Source organism: Notolepis coatsorum (assembly GCF_963971535.1).
Source record: "Notolepis coatsorum genome assembly, chromosome: 12".
NCBI classification, from domain to species: domain Eukaryota; kingdom Metazoa; phylum Chordata; class Actinopteri; order Aulopiformes; family Paralepididae; genus Notolepis; species Notolepis coatsorum.
The window spans coordinates 49,145,706-49,164,872 of record NC_140176.1 but is presented as its reverse complement, the minus strand read 5'-3'; the positions used below and the strand labels follow the sequence as shown (position 1 = coordinate 49,164,872).

General features: G+C 46.9%; 1 protein-coding gene across 1 annotated transcript in view; it reads left to right on the top strand.

Moving 5' to 3' along the window:
* The window catches only part of dlec1 (DLEC1 cilia and flagella associated protein), a 97,285-nt gene that overhangs the window by 61,403 nt on the left and 16,715 nt on the right, over window positions 1-19,167 (top strand). Inside the window, exons 31-36 of the mRNA XM_084325834.1 lie at window positions 4,470-4,592; window positions 5,571-5,665; window positions 6,484-6,571; window positions 6,738-6,935; window positions 8,000-8,161; window positions 8,614-8,764. Coding sequence (XP_084181960.1) covers window positions 4,470-4,592; window positions 5,571-5,665; window positions 6,484-6,571; window positions 6,738-6,935; window positions 8,000-8,161; window positions 8,614-8,764 — 817 coding nt within the window. The remainder of the gene's footprint in view (window positions 1-4,469; window positions 4,593-5,570; window positions 5,666-6,483; window positions 6,572-6,737; window positions 6,936-7,999; window positions 8,162-8,613; window positions 8,765-19,167) is intronic.

Below are 19,167 nucleotides of genomic sequence, written 5' to 3'. Positions count from 1 at the left end.
ACAGCTCAGCATTCAATACCATAGTCCCCTCCAAACTCATAGCCAAGCTCAGGGACCTGGGCTTGAACTATGACCTGTGCCAGTGGGTCCTGGACTTCCTGACGGGCAGACCCCAGGTGGTAAGAGCCGGCAACTGCACCTCCTCATCCATCACGCTCAACATAGGGGCCCCCCAGGGCTGTGTTCTGAGCCCCCTCCTCTACTCCCTGTACACACATGACTGCGTAGCACAGCGGAACAACAACACCATCATCAAATTTGCTGATGACACAGTAGTGGTGGGCCTGATCTCTGCCAACGACGAAAGGGCCTACCTGGAAGAGGTAGAGAACCTGTCACAGTGGTGTCAGGAGAACTGCCTCTCCCTGAACGTCAGCAAAACAAAAGAGATGATTGTGGACTTCAGGAGGTCGGGGGTCAAGGACTACAGCCCCCTCAGCATCGACGGGGCACCAGTTGAGAGAGTGAACAGTTTCAAGTACCTCGGAGCCCACATATCCGAGGACTTGACATGGACCACACACATTGACAGTGTTGTGAAGAAGGCACGACAACGCCTCTACTTCCTCAGGCGCCTAAGGAAGTTCCAAGTCAGTCAGAAGATCCTTAGGAACTTCTACTCATGTACAATAGAGAGCATCCTGACCGGCAACATCACCTCCTGGTTTGGGAATAGCACTGCACAAGACCGTAGCAGACTACAAAGAGTGACACGTTCAGCCGAACGCACAATTAGAGGGGGGCTTCCCACCCTCCAGAACATTTACAACAAGCGGTGCAAGGGGAAGGCTAAGAGAATTATTAAGGACTCGAGCCACCCGAACAACTGCCTCTTTGAACTGCTGCCGTCAGGCAAGCGATACCGGAGTCTTATGGCGAGCACAGAAAGACTCAGAAGGAGCTTCTATCCCCAGGCCATCAGGCTGCTAAACGAAAATAATCGCTAAACGAACATTATACAACGGCATGCAAATTTCTCGATTCTGATTGGCCATTCACACGTCTTTATTGACAACAATCCACGGTCCTGGGCTCAGGACCCGCCCACAACCAAATCACATAACCCTCCCCGGCTCACTCCGGGAGAAAACAGGATCGCGGAGAAACAAATGGTTATGTTGAAAGCACCATAACGACTAAATATGAAGCGATTCTGTCAAGGGGAATGTGTTAGTATTTTAAACAATGTTGGATGATGTAATTGATGGGTCTTGACTCAATCTAGAACAAAAGAAAAATCGCGGATTGATTGATAGATTAATTGATTGATTTAAATGTCTTCCTTCCTACTTTCCGACTGCAGCGTTCTCTCTCACACTGTCCGACGCTGGCGTACCCACAAACACACACATACACACACACACACACACACACACACACATACACACACACACGCACACACACACTGTGACACACACACACACACACACACACACGCACACACACACACACACACACTCCTGTCTGCAACAGCGGGGGAGTCAGACTGAGAGAGAAGCAGCGCTGTTTTAAGTGAGCATGGTCTATTGAATTGATTGATTGGTTGATTGCTAATTTTATTACTGTACCCCTGGTTTCCAACTGGTTAAGTTTAGGCTAAAAGAAATAAATAAAAAAATAGGGCGAAGAAAACGTTTTTTTCCTATAGGGCAAAGAAAACGTTTTAATACATTTTCAATCAATCATTCCAATAATACACAGTTGGATGTGTTAGTTGGTTGGATGCACTTCAAGCTGCTTCCACATGAGGCAACTTCTCTCAATCATTCCAATAATACACAGTTGGATGTGTTAGTTTGGTTGGATGCACTTCAAGCTGCTTCCACATGGAGTTGTGGGAACTACTTTTTCTGGCGGATGGTTTTTTCAATAAATCTTCGATTAATGTGTGTTTATTGTATAGAAATAAGGTTGGATGAATCTGGCAGTTGTATAAAAGCTTTACACCACGTGCAGTCGTGATTTGTGACCAATAAACCATGCCTAGGGGGGTCTAACGACCCTCGGCTGCGCCTCGGGCCTAACAACCACCCCTAGGCATGGTTTATTGGTCACAAACCACTCCTGCGTGTGATGTAATGCTTAAATAATCACTATGCAACAACCATCAAATGCACACAGCACACACACCCACACGCACACACTCACTCAAACAAACAACACACTGCAGCACCCACTCTCCACACTTTAGATCACACAAACACACTTACACTTTATATTTATTGATAAAGGATTTGCACTACAACTCGTACACCTACTGTGAATTGTACCTAAACTGCACCTCGTCCATTTATGCCTTGCACTATATTGTATTGTATATTAGTACACTGCACAGTATTGTATATTGTATGGTAACTACGTCTACGAACATTGTACATATGTCAAAACTGAACACTGTGACCTCTTTTTTTACTTCTAATTTTTACTATGTTTTTTATTTCATACTTATCTTGTCATGCACAGTCTCTGGAGCGCAACAGTAAGAAGCATTTTGTACAAAAGTATTCTGTACTTCTGTATGACAACTATTAAAGAAACTTGAAACTTGCTCAGCGAAAGGCAGGAAGTGGTGAAGGCAGCGTGACCTCCCACGCGTTACACTTCACCAATGAGAGTCCTCGCTGCCAGGTGAAAAGAGAGCCACTGGCTGTCTCCGCATGTGTCGGAGGAAGCATGCGGTAGACTTCAGGGTTCCCTTGTACCGACCAGTAGGGGGAACATGCGCACAACGACCAGGTAGGGGAGGGGGGAATTGGCATAACGACTAAATTGGGATGGGGAGAAAAAGAGAACAAATCGGAGAAAGAGAGGATTAAAGAAAATAAAATAAAAATAAAAAAATAAATATGTCAGGCGAGCATCTTTTTACGCACGCGCATCAGATTATCACCCTGGACTCCCTGATATTAGGACTCGGTCCGGAGTCATCATAATCTGACTTTATAGAGTGAAATAGGACATCATGAACAATGTAAGAGAGCACAATAACACACATAAACACATCACATACCTCCCCATCCTCCCGCTTCCCCAAACGAAGGAATAAAAAAAAAGCATTACCTTTGTGAAGCTGCTGGGCAATACACGGAGTGGTGCTATATTGTTTAGGCTTCAGCTCAAACTCCAATCAAATAATACTAGTCGTCGTTATGTAGCTATAGGCAATAACAAATAAATGAAGTCATGTCTCTGACCAGACCAGGAAATTATTATGTAGCCTGGGAGTAAAAGAAATAATTATATATATACACACATGCATATACATACATATACATACATATGACATACCCGTCCGTTCGAGGGATTGCTTTGATAACGAAAATTAAGTTTATATAATAATAATAATAATAATAATAATAATAATAATAATAATAATAATAATAATAATTGTAATAATTTAAAAGAGAATAGGCTATCTTCAGTCAGCCTTAATTTAGGCTATGGTCCTAGAGCTGCATTTAAAGAGGAAAAATCAAGCATAGTCTATATTTAATAAACAAACAAATCTTTTTAAAATTGTAATTCTTATTTATTTACTCTTTTTCCCCCCGCTGGTAGTATAAAAAAGGGGAAAAGGGAAGGGATAAGCCGTGATGATGCGGTAGATGGTCGGCGATACATTTTTCTGCTTCAGTAACTCGGGCTACATTTTGGTGTAATAAGGTTTGGACAGATGTCAAACCTTGATTAATCCCCCACTGCACTGTTTCGTTTCTTGTCTGTGTTGGTGTTGTTTTCTGTGAAAAAAGAAAGGAAATGCATACACTGTATTGCTGCAACAATTACCAATGTGTTTTACACAAATGGCTAAATAAAGGAATCTGAATCTGAATCTGAAAGATATCTCCAGTTTGGCGAATCGTTCGTTCATGCCGCTGTTCATCTTATTAATAGCAGATAGAATGTTTGAAAGTGACGGGTTGTCCTCCATGCGTTGCTCACTAGTACCTCCCCTGCTCACTAGCGTATTTTACATCTTGAGCAATAATATTTGCGTCTTGTTCTAGCAGCGTTGTGTGATATCATCATCTGTCATATCAAGGGCACGTGGTTGTCGGTGTCTACTGCGCATGGGCGTTGGGCGTGAACGGCTCCGTATCTGGCTCGCGCATATTACATGGCACTGTTGCCGGTGAGTTTTCAAAATGAAAACCCCATTTGAGCGTTGCCGCTAGGAAAACGAAATTGCCTGCCAAAACGGCGTTGCCTTTTAACTTGGACAATGGACATGCAAACGAAATAATTCGAAAATGAAACGTTGTAAGTATAACCATGGGGGGGGGGGGGGGTGGGGGGGGTGTATGAGTCTGTGACTGAACGTTAATTATGGTGTTCTATGTCTTACCTTGACTTTGTCTATTTTGTCCTTTTTATACTTTTTTTTTACTGCTGTGAAAATTCTTGTATGAAAGGTGCTATATAAATAAAGTTTATTATTATTATTATGCTTATCTGTCTGAACCAACCAGGTGATTCCAGCGAGGGGCAGTGGCACCATCCACATGTCCTTCACCCCCCTGACCCTGTCGGAGCCGTTCTGTGAGTCCAGATGTGTGGGCTTGGCCCTGGGCTTCATGAGTCTGGACTCCCAGGTAGCTTCTACTTTTAACTTCTGCTTAATTTTCACCTCCTAGTAGGACAAAGAACCCTTCAGTTTTGTTTTATTTGTCACATATAAAGTACATGTACATTACAGTGAAATGCTTGGTTCTGTATGAGCCCCTGAGAATGTGCTTTATACAGTAAAACATGACATCCAAACACTATACAAAATATACAATATACAAACTAAAGTACAAAATGCAAACAATGAGGTACAAAATGCTAACCTTTAAAAATGCAAAATGCTAAAATTAGGTATGGATGTTTTTATGAATATTTTTGTAATAAATACAAAACATATGGTGTTGTTAAAAAGTGTTTAAAGTGTCAGAAGTTAATGTTAAAGGTTTGTTTAAAGTGAGTGTGCATGTGGATGTGTGTGCAATGAATGTAGATGGATAGGTTAGTGTTGCATAGAGTCATTGAGCATCCTGATGGCCTGGGGATAGAAGCTCCTTTGAGTTATCCAAAGCGCTTTACAACTTCTGCCTCACATTCAACCCATGCATTACATTACATTTTCATTTTGTCATTTAGCTGACGCTTTTATCCAAATCGACTTACAAGTTTTGTACGACAAGTCGGTAGGAAGGGTACAACTCTATCAGCTGAGTCAAAGTGTTCAGACTTGAGTGTTACAGTGTTGAGTGTATGTTAGTATATTAGGAAGAGTGCATGACAATAAGGTTATTTAAAAAAAGAAATTCACTCATTCACTCACACATTCACACACGGATGGCAGAGGCATCCATTTGGGGGTTAGGTGTCTTGCTCAATGACACTTCGACACGCTGCCCTGGAGGAGCCGAAATCGAACCGGGAACCTTTTACCGATTACCAGACGATCGCTCTACTGTACCTCCTGAGCCACTGTAGCCCCCCTGTACCACGTACCATAAATACTGTACTTTCACTCACCAGGGACTTTAACCGTTCTGTTATTGTCGTCTGTTGCCCCCCCCCCCCAGGCGGCTGCCTGTATCCCGGGTAAAGTTGGGAGGCCTCAGGGTCTGGATCTGGAGCCTGTCAGGATGGATCTGAAAGCCACCGTTAAACCAGCGCTGTAAGGAAACACACTCCTACTCTTCATGTCTCTTAATCCAACTGACATCAACTCAGCACGTGTCTGTGATGACCTGTATCCTACTTAAAAAAACAACTAAGAGTAGGAACAACAGGGCTTTCCCCTAAACGGTATAAGAGCGCAGCACCACTATGACAATGCACCACCACCACCATGTGTTTCATTTTTATTTTTTTATTATTATACTTTTATTTTTTGCAGTGAAGGCTTGGGAACATTATTGTCTGATATGTGATTGCTCTGTCCTCTGTGTGTGTGTGCACGTGTGCACGCGTGCGCTTTCACGTTCAACATTAAACTATTAACCGTATACACTGTGTAACCTTATACACTGTACTTAAACGAATGACTTATTTAGAATTAATAACTTATTTGGAATTAACTACTTATTTTTGTACAGCCCTGGCCTATATTTTATTTCATAAATATATTATTCTATTGTGCTTAACTTAGCTCATATTTCATTTTACTTTACTCCACCACTTTATTGTATTACCTGTCTGTTAATGTCTGTCCGCTAATGTCGCACCAGTAACGTCCAAAGCAAATTCCTTGTATGTGAAAAATATACTTGGCAATAAAGACCTTTCTGATTTGGAACTTACCCTTGTGTTATTGCTATTTTATTCTAATTATATTTTTAAGCTGCGGGAAATTACAGCAAATGGCTTTCTTTATTGCCCCTAGTTGAAACTCAGCACCATCTTGTTGTAATATCCTGGGGAAAACTCAGAGGTGGTCTGACTCATACAGTATATGTATATAATGTGTATATATGTCTCTTCCTGGTGCTGTAGGCTGTCGGTGCAGTTGGACGAAGACGAGGGGGCGCTGGAGTTCCATGCCTCTGCCAGTGATTTCCTACGGGGAGAATCCCAGAGCGAGGTGGGTCTGGGGAGTCTCCTGCAAAACACTTAAATTAATAGAAGTCGTTGTAAAATGAATGTTCACATACTGTATATCACAGCGTGCACATGTGAGGTACAAAGCCTGAAGAGTGTTGATCATAAGTATATAGTAGTATTTGGCTCTGGGTGTTTTCGTTCCACAGCTGTCAGTGTGGGAGTTTGATGTCACTCAGACGTTCCAGCTCCAGAATGCCTTGGAGATGCCCCTCCAGTTCAGGCTGGAGACCCAGCCTCCCTTTTCCGTGCTTCGACCCCAGGCCCGAGCCCAGACCAGCGGCTCCAGCGGACCCCCTACTAGTAACGGCTGTTCCCTGGTGCTCCAACCGCAGCAAAGCATGCAGGTCTGACGAGAAGCGATGGGTGGCTACAGTGTACAGCATTATGTTAGTCATGTATACTGGAAGTAATGTTATTAAAAGTGCTGTAATTCTTTTTTTAAGTAGCTCTACATTCCAACAGCCATCGCTGATCTAGAGTGTTTGGTCAGTAACATGGGTCTCCCAGTCTCTCCGCTCTGCATTAAACAGAAGATACATGTTCTGGTAACCCTTCCCACTTTATCCAATCAGGAGAGAGAACCCTAGATATTTATTATCTTATTTCAGGAAATCTTGCCAAGTAAAATGTGCTTTCTGCACTGGTCGATTATTTTACTTCAAACCTTTATTTACCCAGGGTAGGTTCGCTGAGCACAGATGCTCTTTTTCACATTCACACAGTTCCATTCACACCTGGGAGCTGCCCAGTGCAACCACAGTCTGACACCGTTGGCCACTGAGCAACTCCACTGGAGCAGTTGGGGGTTAAGTGCCTTGCTCAAGGGCACTTCAGCGGTTGGTGTTAAGGGTATGGGAGAGAGTTATTAATTCACTTCCCCAGCCCAGATGTCCTGCCGGTCCGGGGGATCGAACCGGCAACCTTCCGGTCACAAACCCACTTCTCTAACCTTTAGGCCACCGCTGATTGTATGCAGTGTGGAGTTCTCTCTCCTGATTGGATAATGTATTTTCAGTTTAATGCATAGCGGAGGGACTGGGAGACCCATGTTACTGACCTAGATGAGTCAATCTAGATCAGTGATGGCTGTCGGAGTGTAGAGCTATTATTTTAACATGTAGACCACTTATTTTAACAAACACAAATACCACTTACAGCACCTTCAAGGAAAATGTGAAAGAGAAATTTCACACAAACCTGTCTATTTATAGTAGCAGTGACTTTCAAACGAAAATAATTAAAGATTTTGTGCATGTTCTGAAATTGTGTCTCACAAACATAAACGGATTGGGGGTGGTCTTTCGATGCGAAGGAGTAGGAAGGTTAGATACTGTGTGTAGACGAAGGCGTATCTGGCATATAAACATGATATCGTTCTATCTCCTGATCCTATCCTTGTGATTGTCAGGTGAAGGTGGCATTCCACTGCTCCCTGCCCCTCCTGGATTATGCCGCCCAGCCTGAAGGGGAAGTCCCGCCCACCGTGACGCTGGAGCACACAGCGTGTGGTCAGAGGAAGCTGCGGTTCCAACAGAGCCTCCTGGTGCTTTACACCGACAACAGCCTGCAGGTCAGTGAGTCTGGACAGTAAAAGTGAGAGAGTAGGCTACGTTACGAGGGGAACGGTTCAGTCTGGTGTCTCCATGATTAGGCTACCGGTAGGGGTTCCTGCGCAGGTCTGGGGAATGTTCTGGAAAAATATGGAAGGTAACTGGAGCTCTTGAAAAGTCTGATAAAAGCCTATAGTTGACGGTCATATTGCCCAGCCAATATAGATACAAATCATACTGAATACCAACCGTAATCTTCAAATCCAGTCAGGAAATCAATGTTTGGGGAAAGTATGGGATTTAAAAAAAAGAAAATGGTAAATAATAAATATGTAGGAGGAAACCCTGTACAGAAGTTCCTGTGCTCAGTGTAAACCGCTTTGGTTCGTTTGACCACACTGTCAACCCCATCCATTTGTACAACATTTGATGTCAAAAGTGTTTGTTCCCTCCCTGCGGTCTCTCTGTCCAGACGGTGCCTCTCTGTGCCCACCTGGACCTGGCCACGCTCAGTCTGTCCACCGACAGCATTGACTTTGGCACCTGCTACGTGGGGGAGACGCAGGTCGCACACGTAATCCTCTCCAGCCACGGGGCCCGCAGCTACTGGAAAGCAGTTATAGGTAATAATGGATGTAATTTATTTCATAGACATTTGTCCTATTGCTTCTGTCAGGACTCGTTTTTCAAAACCTTTATTTATACGCAAAAGGCAACTGAGGTTTCCCTCATTTACAGTCATGTCGAGTTAAGCAAAAAAGGCATATCAAATCACACAGCATATCAAATCACAACAATAACACAAGTAAGGATAACAATCAATTAAAACATGTACAACTTAATTGACAAAGGTTGGAGATCAAGGTTTTAAACTATTCTGTAGTATAGGAGGTAGCTTACCAATAAGGGCCTTAAAAACAAATACAAGTACAGGGAACCCTGGTGGGGGGAGGTAGAGTCCAGGCTGATCTTGGGGTGATGAGAGCCTGGGAAGAGGGGCTAGAGGGGCTAGAGGGGAGCTGGCTAGATAGGGGGCCGAGCTGAGTCCAGGGTGAGACAGGGTAGAGCAGGCTGGGGGCAGGGCTCCAGGGTAGAGGCAGGCAGGAGACAGACAGGAGGGCTAGAGGGGAGCTGAGTCCAGGGTGAGAGGCGGTAGAGCAGGTTGGGGCAGGGCTCCAGGGTAGAGGCAGGCAGGAGACAGACAGGATCTTCTTTGACACAGGAGAAAATATGTTCAGCAAAAAGCTAAACAAGCTGTTGGGACAGCTACAAGGATACACAAACATGGCAAAAAGCTGACGGAACAGCTACTAGGGAAATACTTTAGAAATAAACACTAACTCTGCCGCTCCCTTGTTAACACTCTATGGTTTACCAGTGTTCTCCTTATAGAATGGAGCCATACCATAAGACTGAGAACCGCTACGAAACACACGCACACTGCTGCTGGGAAATACGCAGGGAGAAACACTGCGGTATACCATGGTGTGGTGTAGTAATCATTAGAAAGGGTTGAATATTTTCATTTAATTAAATTTCAAACCCATTTAAACTCGAAAGGCAACTGAGGTCTCCCTAATTTAGTCACGTTGAGTACAAGCAAGCACAGAGTTAAGCAAAAAATCTCCTCTTTCCAATTTTTGTATTTGTATTTATTGGTTTAAAATACAGAGACAGTGCATATTAAGGAACATTTGACTGTAAATATGCCAGTTTAGCCAAGTTGGCTAATTTTCAACTGTAGTCTCTGGGGTAGGTGACATGAGCACAACAATAATTAAAACATAGTACAATAATTAAAACACAGTAGGAATCAGTATAGGTTACTTACAATACACTAAAATACATACAAATAAATACATTAAAATACTGTTGTGGAAAGGTTGTTTAACACAGCAGGAGACGATAATTCCAATTGTAACAAATAGGTAATTTATTTAAGAAAAGAAGTTCTTTAACAGCAAGAGCTATGGGTCAAAGAGGATCACCACAGCTTGAACAAAAAACCCTCTCCCCTGGATCCCCTTTGCCTGTCCCTAAATCCCCTCTCAGTCCTGCCCCCCCATGACAGATATGATGACGTATCACATCATGTCAGATCTGACATGACGTACATTAAGATGATACGTAGATTTAACATCGGAGAGAGAGAACATGAAGAGAGATAAGCAAGATATGATATCCACACACGATATGATGTAGAGAGTGAGATGTGTGTGTGTGTGTGTGTGTGTGTGTGTATGTGTGTGTGTGTCTGTGTGTGCGTGCGTCTGCGTACAGACGTATGTGTATTGTATGTGTGTATTGTGTATGTGCGTGTCCTGTGTGTGTGTGCTGTGCCTGTGTCTGTGTGTGTGTGCTGTGTATGTATGAAAGAGAGAAAAGAACAAGATAAGATTACCAGCACACAATGTGCCGTACTGAAATGTCCCTCTGTCCAAGTTGTTTTAAGAACGTCAGCCAGACCGTCTTTCAGCACTGCTAGTTGACCTATATTAAACTAGTCCACCTCATACACATTTTCCCCAACATTCCCCCATTTGGGGCTATCCCTAGTCCCACCCAAATCATATAACCAAGAAAATGTGAACGTCTAACTAAACAAGAAACCTTACTTCATTCACTGGACCCCTAACGGACCAACAAAGGCTGACTACCGTTCTCACAATAAACACAAAACCGCTCAAAACAAGAGTAATAATAAAACATCAAAAAAATACCCCAATTTATAATCCTAACCTGACAGACAAATCCCCCCAACCTCCACCGCTTACCAAATGAGCCACAGTTCCGGCCGGAAACCGCGACTCTCATCAGGGAAAGGAGAAGTTGACCGTCAGAACTAAACATAGAACATCCCTCCCAAAAAAATGACATTGTCTCTTCCATAACATTGAGTCCCAGTGTCCATCGCTCAGCCCCCCTTCCATGCCCACGCCATAGTCTCCTCACCGTATTGCCAAAAGTCACATTTTGCCAATACAGCAACCACCACGCCACACCTCCAGTCCTCGTAGAAGCATGTCCCCATGCCTGGACGGGAGGCGCTGGTACCGACCTCACCACGTGTCCCCCCATCTTCGACGGGAGGTGCCCATCTTGCCCACTGCGTTAGCCCCCCCCTTTGTCCCTCCAGTCCCCAGAACCGATCCCCCGACCACTTCTTCTCAATGCTTCCTCAGGCTCAGAACCGACACTCTGCCGATGCCCCTTCCCATTCCGGTTTGACCAGGACCACAAGTAAAATAAACAAAAAATAATAAAAAAATAAAAAACAATGCAATGATTTTCAATGGTTGCAATCTCTATGCCGAAGGATCATTAGAAAATCAGACTAAAATTCCTAGTTAAAGGAATAAACCAACAAAACTGCACTCAGACCATCCCCCGTCACTCTTAAAGGAAAGAACCAACAAAAAGAAAATGTCCCTACCTCACCATACCCCTAATCCTCTATCCCCTCGTCTCCCTCTAAGGCAGCATAAAGCTGAGGATATGGCCCGATTTGTGGCTCAATCTCTTTCTGTCCCACCATCAGCATTTGGCTCGTTACGTGTGAAGTTACCAGCCTACCCAAGAGAGGCATACCACAACAGAAAAGGAGAACCAATATCAACCCTGCCACCCCGATGGATATCCCCGTCTGCATCACTATGCTTCCCCACTGTCCCAATCTTTCCAACACCCCACTCCCCCACCATTCTTCATTCCGGCCAGAATTCCCCCTCAACTCCTCCCTCAAATCCTTCAGCTTAGCCATGGCCTCGGAGAACTTTCCCCCTGGCCCCACATTCGTCGGAATGAATGTGCAGCAGTACTGTCCAAACATGGAACAGACTCCACCCTTCTCCGCCATTAACCAGTTCAGAGCCTGTCTATTCTGCCACGCCACCGTACTGGTCGCGTGCATCTGGTCCCCCATTGCATCCAACGCCTCCTCGGTGTAATTGAGATACCGCTGCTGATTGTAAAACAAATAGTTGATCCACCCGGTGTTCTTATTGACCGATATCCATGGCAGAATAGACTCAAACCCTGCCGCAATCTCATTCTTAGCCATGAACTCGGCTGGAATGCCCCTTGGCTGTCCTATGCTGTCCAGATACACCCTTGGGTCTGCCTTGTAGCTACGCTTCGTTCGAGAGATAGGAGACTCAGAAGGTCCTTCCGTCACTGATAATGGTAGGACCACCATTGGCATGATCGCCTGAACCCGGGCACATCTACCTGACCAATCTAAAGGAAGTGTATTCCTCAACCTCCTACCGCCGCAGAGCCAGTATTGGTCCGCCAGTGCCATATCCTGGACATGAAAAGGGCAAGCTACAGGCCGTGGGTTGGTATCCACTCCCTTTAACACGACCCCGTGTCCACACTTTCCTTCTTTCGTACAGTTAGTCGTGATGCTCCAAATAGTAGTGCACCGCCCCTCTGCCACCTCCCCTACATCCCGGGTCCCCTCCTTTTGCAAGCACTCGAAATCCTTGGTCAGCCATAGTTTGACACCTCTGGGTATTGGCAACCCCGTCGCTACCCCCTGCACACGTACATCCAATTTCCTACACCGTTCCCGCATAGTGACATCCTTGAAATCCGTGACGTTTCCTGCCGCCTTAAAACGACTAGAGCCGAGAAACCCCAAACACTCTGCCTCGCACCAAGGGCGACTATTATGGGGCCCCTCCCATGCCTCTGCGTCCCTGTCACACTGAGCCCAACTGAACTTCGTGCCCTTCACCAGCAGCCTATCCGGACGTGCCTTGGAGCAGACATAACAATCCTCTATCTGATTCTGCGCGCTCGTGTACTGGACCCACTTAAACCACTCATTCCCTAAAGCCGCCCTATACATCGGGTCAGCCTCCGGGTCTTCCTCGTCATAGTCATAGTCGCCCCCATCTTGTTCCCCGGAAGGAAGCAAACCCCTCAACCTGGCCCAGAGTGAGCCCACTGAGTCCCTCAACGTTCCGGCTGTCCTCTGGAACATATCCTGTCCCCCCACCTCTTCCGACTCAGTGTCCTTGACCTCCCTTTTTCCCCTCACCCCTGTCCCCTGTGATTGGTTCGGGACAGGCTCAACTCTCCTATCTACCCCCACAACCCGATGCTCGTTAGTATAATGGTAAGTATCCCCGCCTGTAACGGGGGAATGGTCAAAATCAAAAACATGCCCTTGCGGTCCTACGGGAAACACCCCGTTTGGTTGTAGTCTTATCTTCTCCCCCCCTTCCTCGATGGAGGGAAAAGGGGGCGCCTGATTCTGAGCCTGGTCATGAAAGTCTGCTGGTACTTGAGCCTGAGCGGGACCCCGTGGGACTCCTACCCACTCAAACCCGTCATCCTCAAGGACGGGTCGACCGTGACGGTTCTTAATGACGTCGTTGTGCCCGGCCGACCGTCCGCACACTGCTGCCAACATCTGCGGGAGCATCAGCAGGCACTGCACCTTCCAGTTGCCGTCTCGGACCCTCCATGTCGGGTTCTGCATAACTGCGATCGATTGTATCCCCCAAGAGATCGCCGCTGGCCTTTATGCAGTGATTGAAGTGGAACCAGGTCGCTGATCCCTTGACTTGGACTGCCGTTCCAGTCGATCGGATCACCTCGTACGGGCCCTCTCTCCGGGGTGATGACCACTTTCTCTTGTGGACCTTTACGAAGACCAAGTCCCCAGGGATCAGTCTCGGTTTGGTGGCTTCCTTCTCCGCCTCCTTCTCCCCCTTTCTCTCCTTTCTCTGCTCCTGTCGAAACACAGCTTCATGTATTTTAGTCACTTGCTGAAGATATTTTTTCAGATCTTGCTCAAAAATATCTAATGCCGGGCCCCTAGCCAGGTGTCTAAATGGCGGTGCTGGCATGCTGCGGCCTGTAAGCATTTCATGCGGTGTTAGCTGTGTTTGGCGGTTTACGCTGCTTCTAATAGCCATCAGAGCAAGTGGCAAAGCATCAATCCAGTTAAGCTTAGTTTGCATACAGATTTTCAACAGTTTGTTTTTAATGACCAGATTGGCCCTTTCCACCTTCCCCTGCGACCCGGGACTATAGACACAGGAAAGGCGCTGTCTTATACCTAATTTCTGCATCAGCCCTTTAACCACCTTGTCGATGAACTCGCGGCCATTATCGCTTTGTAATATCGTGGGAATTCCAAATCTCGGAATGACCTCGCGACACAGGAACTTGATCACTGTGTCCGCGTTCTTGTGTTTAGATGGAATGGCCTCAATCCAGCGACTAAAGCAGTCCTCTACTACCAGGAGGTATCGTTTGCCCTGCACTGGCGTTATCATGTCTGTATAGTCCATAATCAGATGTCTGAATGGTCCCTCAGGGAGGGGTGTGTAAGCCGCCACTGTCGGTACTCCTTTGCGCACATTGCCCTGTAAGCATGTTAAACACCTGGCTAGTGTAACGTCAATTTGTGCCTGAAGCTTTGGGGACCAAAATCCCATTTTCGTGATTCGTTTCAGGGTCTCTGCTCTTCCACAGTGATCAACACCATGAGCCTCAGGTATCACTAAGGACAGAAGATCGATGGAGGCGACTATCAAACCGTTATGACTCCTCCACAGACCATCTGCCCCCCTTACAGCCCCCCTCTCCGTCCACGACTGTTTCTCGGCCTGCGTGGCTGAGTCCTGAAGATCACTCAAATTATCCTCAGTTACCTCAGTCGTCAGTTCGGCCGCAAACATCAGAACAGCCGTGGACGGCACCGCAGCCGCCGCCTTCGCGGCCTCGTCCGCCGCGTTGTTTCCCGTCGTCACAAAGGACAGGTCTTTTCTGTGTGCCTGGCACTTTACGATAGCAATGCTTTTGGGCAACTTTACAGCCTGAATAAGCGCCACAACCTGCTTGTGGTGAAGGATCGGTGAGCCGTCCGATTTCTTAAAGCCTCTTGCCTTCCAAATGGCCGCGAATAGGTGGCATACGCCATGCGCATACGCAGAGTCTGTAAAGATGTTAACCGTGCGATCTTTAGCTATTATGCATGCTTCTGTTAGTGCTATTAGTTCTGCAAGCTGGGCCGAACATGGTTGCATGCATTGTCCGGCCTTTCTTGTTAGTGTTTCTCCGTTAGGTTTGCACTGTACGACGGCATATCCTGACCTTAAATTTTCCCCCTCCCGATAGCAGGACCCATCCACAAAAAGTGAGAGTTCTGCTATCGCGAGCGGGTCGACTCCCAAATCAGGACGGAGTTTCACGAAAGCCTGTACCTCCACCTCACACTCATGCGGTTGACCCTCGCTCGGGAGTGGTACCAGATCCGCCGGGTTACTGCCGTGGCATGTTTTTATCGTAACGTCCGAGTACTGCAGGAGCCTCATGTAAGCCTGTTGCCGTTGGCTGGTCAGAACAAATTTGCCTCTTTCAATCAAGTTTGCCAATTTGTGATGTGTCCAAATGCAAATGTCATATCCCATTGTCACGGCCGTTGCCTTCTCATACATCAAATGTGCTGCGGCCAGGGCCTGATAACAAGGTGGCAGACCCTGCTCTACCGGCGAAAGAGCTCTAGAGTAATATGCTATCGGTTGTTTTTTCCCACTCCCCCCCTGTGTTTGAGTCAGGACAGCTGTCGCATGCTGCGCTCTATGTGAGACGAATAGGTGGAAACACTTCTCATAATCCGGCAGCGCCAGGGCAGGGGCCTGTAACAACAGACGCTTAATGTTTATGAACGCGTCCTCCCCCTCCTCGGTCCATGTCAAGGGAGCGCGAAGCTTGTCTGTACCCGCCTCTTTTATCATCATCCTCAACGGCGCTGTCGCTATCGTATAGTCCTCCACCCACTCAGAGCTGTACCCAGTCATCCCTAAAAACGTCATCATCTGTCGGACCGTCAATGGCCTAGGTGCCTTGGATACAGCTTCGAGCTGCGTGGGTGAGATGCTTTTTATGCCCTTTTGAATGACGCGAGACAAGTACTCAACTTTTGGCTGGCAATACTGCAGTTTTGAACGGGATGCCTTGTGGCCTCCCACGGCTAATCCACTCAAAACTTTGATGGAGTCCTCATGGCACTGCTGACGTGTATCCGAGCAGATTAGAATGTCATCTGCATACAGTAAAACCGTGCTGAGTAGTGTGTCGCACACTCCTTGCAAGTCTTCCTTGAGCGCCTTCGAGAAGTAATGCGGCGAGTGCGCGAACCCTTGTGGCAACCGGGTGTAAGAGTATTGTTTCCCCCTGTGGGTAAAAGCAAACAGATACTGAGACTCTTTTTCCAATGGAACACTGAAGAATGCCTGCGTGAGATCAATGACCGTATAGTACTGCGAGCTACTCGGGATGTTTGTCAGGAGGGTGTGTGGATTAGCGACTTCCGCCTCTGGTCCAGACACCACGTCGTTCACCGCCCTCAAATCGTGTACCAGTCTGTACCTAGCCCTGTCCGCCTTTAGCACTGGGTGGATAGGTGTATTACATCTGGATTTGAAAGGGACTAGCACTCCCCCCTTTAACAGTCCCTCAATCTGATGTGATATAGCTTCATCCGACTCTGGCTTCATTGTATACTGTCTGATAAAGGGTGGTCTACAACCCTTCTTTAACCTGACCTTCACTGGCTGTGCCGACAATATTAGACCCACATCTGTGTCGTGTTTTGACCACAACCGTTCCGGGGTGCGCGCCAACATGTCCTGTTCCAGCAAAGCATCCGCCTCTGGAATAACGCAAGGGTCTCCTGGTAATCTGATTACTTGCGGTTTTGCCAAAACTGAAAAGGAAATCATTATTTTTATGAAACTCCCATCTGCGCTGTTCCAAATTAGCGGAGATTCCGTGGAGACCCACCTTTGAGTCTCGGATTCCTGTATCATTGAACCTAGATGTTCGGATTCGTAACCAGGATTTATTCTCAGAGTGATGTGTGGGGCGGCGTCTCTTAGTCTATGTTGTTCCCGTAGATACTTACCCGTGTTAACCCTCAACGCCGCGCCCTGTCTCCCTACAATTATCGCAGATGAGTCAATCTGCACCTGCTCGGGCTGTCCCTGCAACCATGCCTTGTTCCTAACTAGGTCACTATTCGTCAAATATTGTAGTGTGCAATGTGCCTCCATGTTTGTTTGTCTAGACTGAGGCAGTTGGGTTTTCAGAAATGGCTCCCAGGGGGCACAGACCCTTTGCAGCTCTGCATCTATGTTGCCCAGCCAGAACACAGTGGCCTCTTTCTCCCCCGTCCCTTGTAGCATCATTTGGTACACGTCTTGTTCAATTTGAATCCCCTCAGGCGTACATAGGATTTTACAGCCTAGTTTACACATTGCATCTCGTCCCAAGAGATTGCGCGGGGTGCTGTCCGAAATTAATACAGGTATTGTTATGGTCTTGTTGTTATACGTCATAGAGATTGGATCTGATGTGGGTATTAATTGTGTTTTTCCCGAGAATCCGACCGTCCGAACATACTGTCCAGACTGGGGTAAGTGAGCGGCGTATTTTTGCTTTATGCAGGAAAAACCTGCTCCAGTGTCTGCCATCATCTCTGTTAATTTGCCCTCCACTAGGACCTGCAGAATAGGTTCTTGCTCAGCTCCCTTGGAAACCACAATCATTTGATTTCCCCCCGTCGCATTCTCTGGGCACCCCTAGTGATTACCCCCCTGGTTTCGGGGCCCTCCTGTCTCCCCCTGGTCGTGGGGCCCTTGTGACTCCCCCTGGCGCACGGGTCTTCCATACTCCGAGCCGGGACGGTATGGTTGCCTACATCTCATTTCCCTGTGTCCCTGCATGCCGCAGTTCCAACAGTGGAAACGGGGAAACTGTTGTTCGTTCCCCGGTCCCTGTGTAAACCGTGGGCCTGATTGCCCATTCCCTGCCTGCCGCCTGAACGCCTGGTTCTGTGAACTATAGCCATAGCTTCTCACTACCTGAGGTGCAGGCGGGGGTCCCTGGTCCTGCATGGGTGGAGAGGTAGCAGATGACACCATTACTGCCTGCAACCTCCTTTGGGGCTGCAGTTGTTGCTGAGTTAACTTCCTTGAGTCATTTCTATCCTGATCCCTGACTTTCTGCTCCTGAGCCCTTTGCTTCTCCACACTATGTGTTACATGTGCACAGAACAAAGGATAAGTCATGTCCATTAACCCCACCACGTCTTCCAGTCTATTCTTAACCACCTCTGGAAGCCCTCTCATCACACTTTCTCTAAACATCGCTCTCTGCAACGGGTCAATTTCTGGGTTGTGTCCTAGCTCACCTCTCCACTCCTTCAGTATTTTGTTCACATAGCACATGTTCACCGGCAATTGCGTGACATAAGGTGGGGATGTTGGTTTCCCTATATCCGTCTCTCTCTGATTTAGCGCTAAAGCTTCCCGCCTGTATGCTCTCCCCTTCTGGGCGTAGAGCTTCATTACCCCCAACTCTTCTGTCCTCTTTTTCAACCTCTTTTTGCTGCTGTCGCCTGGCTTGTGGTTACGAATCATTACATTCATCTCTTCGCATATGTCGAGCGCTTTGACCCTTTTAACCTCCTTCCAGTTAAGAGTACCCTCCTCCCGTTCGGATGCACTCCTTCCCCTACTTAGATGCACCTCTCCCCGTAAGGTTTAGGCAGTCCTACGACGCAACAACCAGCTCCTTTCTTAGGACTGCCTTGTCCGACGTCGGCCCCTCTCCCCCAACAGAGATGCAGGTCTCCACTTCCGGCGGTAAGGTCTCCTCTCATGAACGGAAGCAGTCCCCTTATTTTACCTTCAGGTGCAGTTTAAGGCTGGGTCCCTTTCCAACCTTAGGAGAGACAATCCAGATTCCTCTGAATTGACACCCCTTACCCTTCTGCTTCCCAGTGGTTCTTTTCAAACCTGCTGATCACAGAAGCACAACTCGCCTACTAACCCTGTATCGGTTAGTAAGGTTACTGTGGCCTGACTGTACATTGAGCCAGGTGCATTCATGCCACTGTTGTCCAGTCACTCACGGTCCCACATCCCGCGTGTCTGTGACTATAAACAGGGTCATAACGCTCTCCCAACCGGCTGGCGACCCAGTCGATAGCGACCTCATAGTCCGT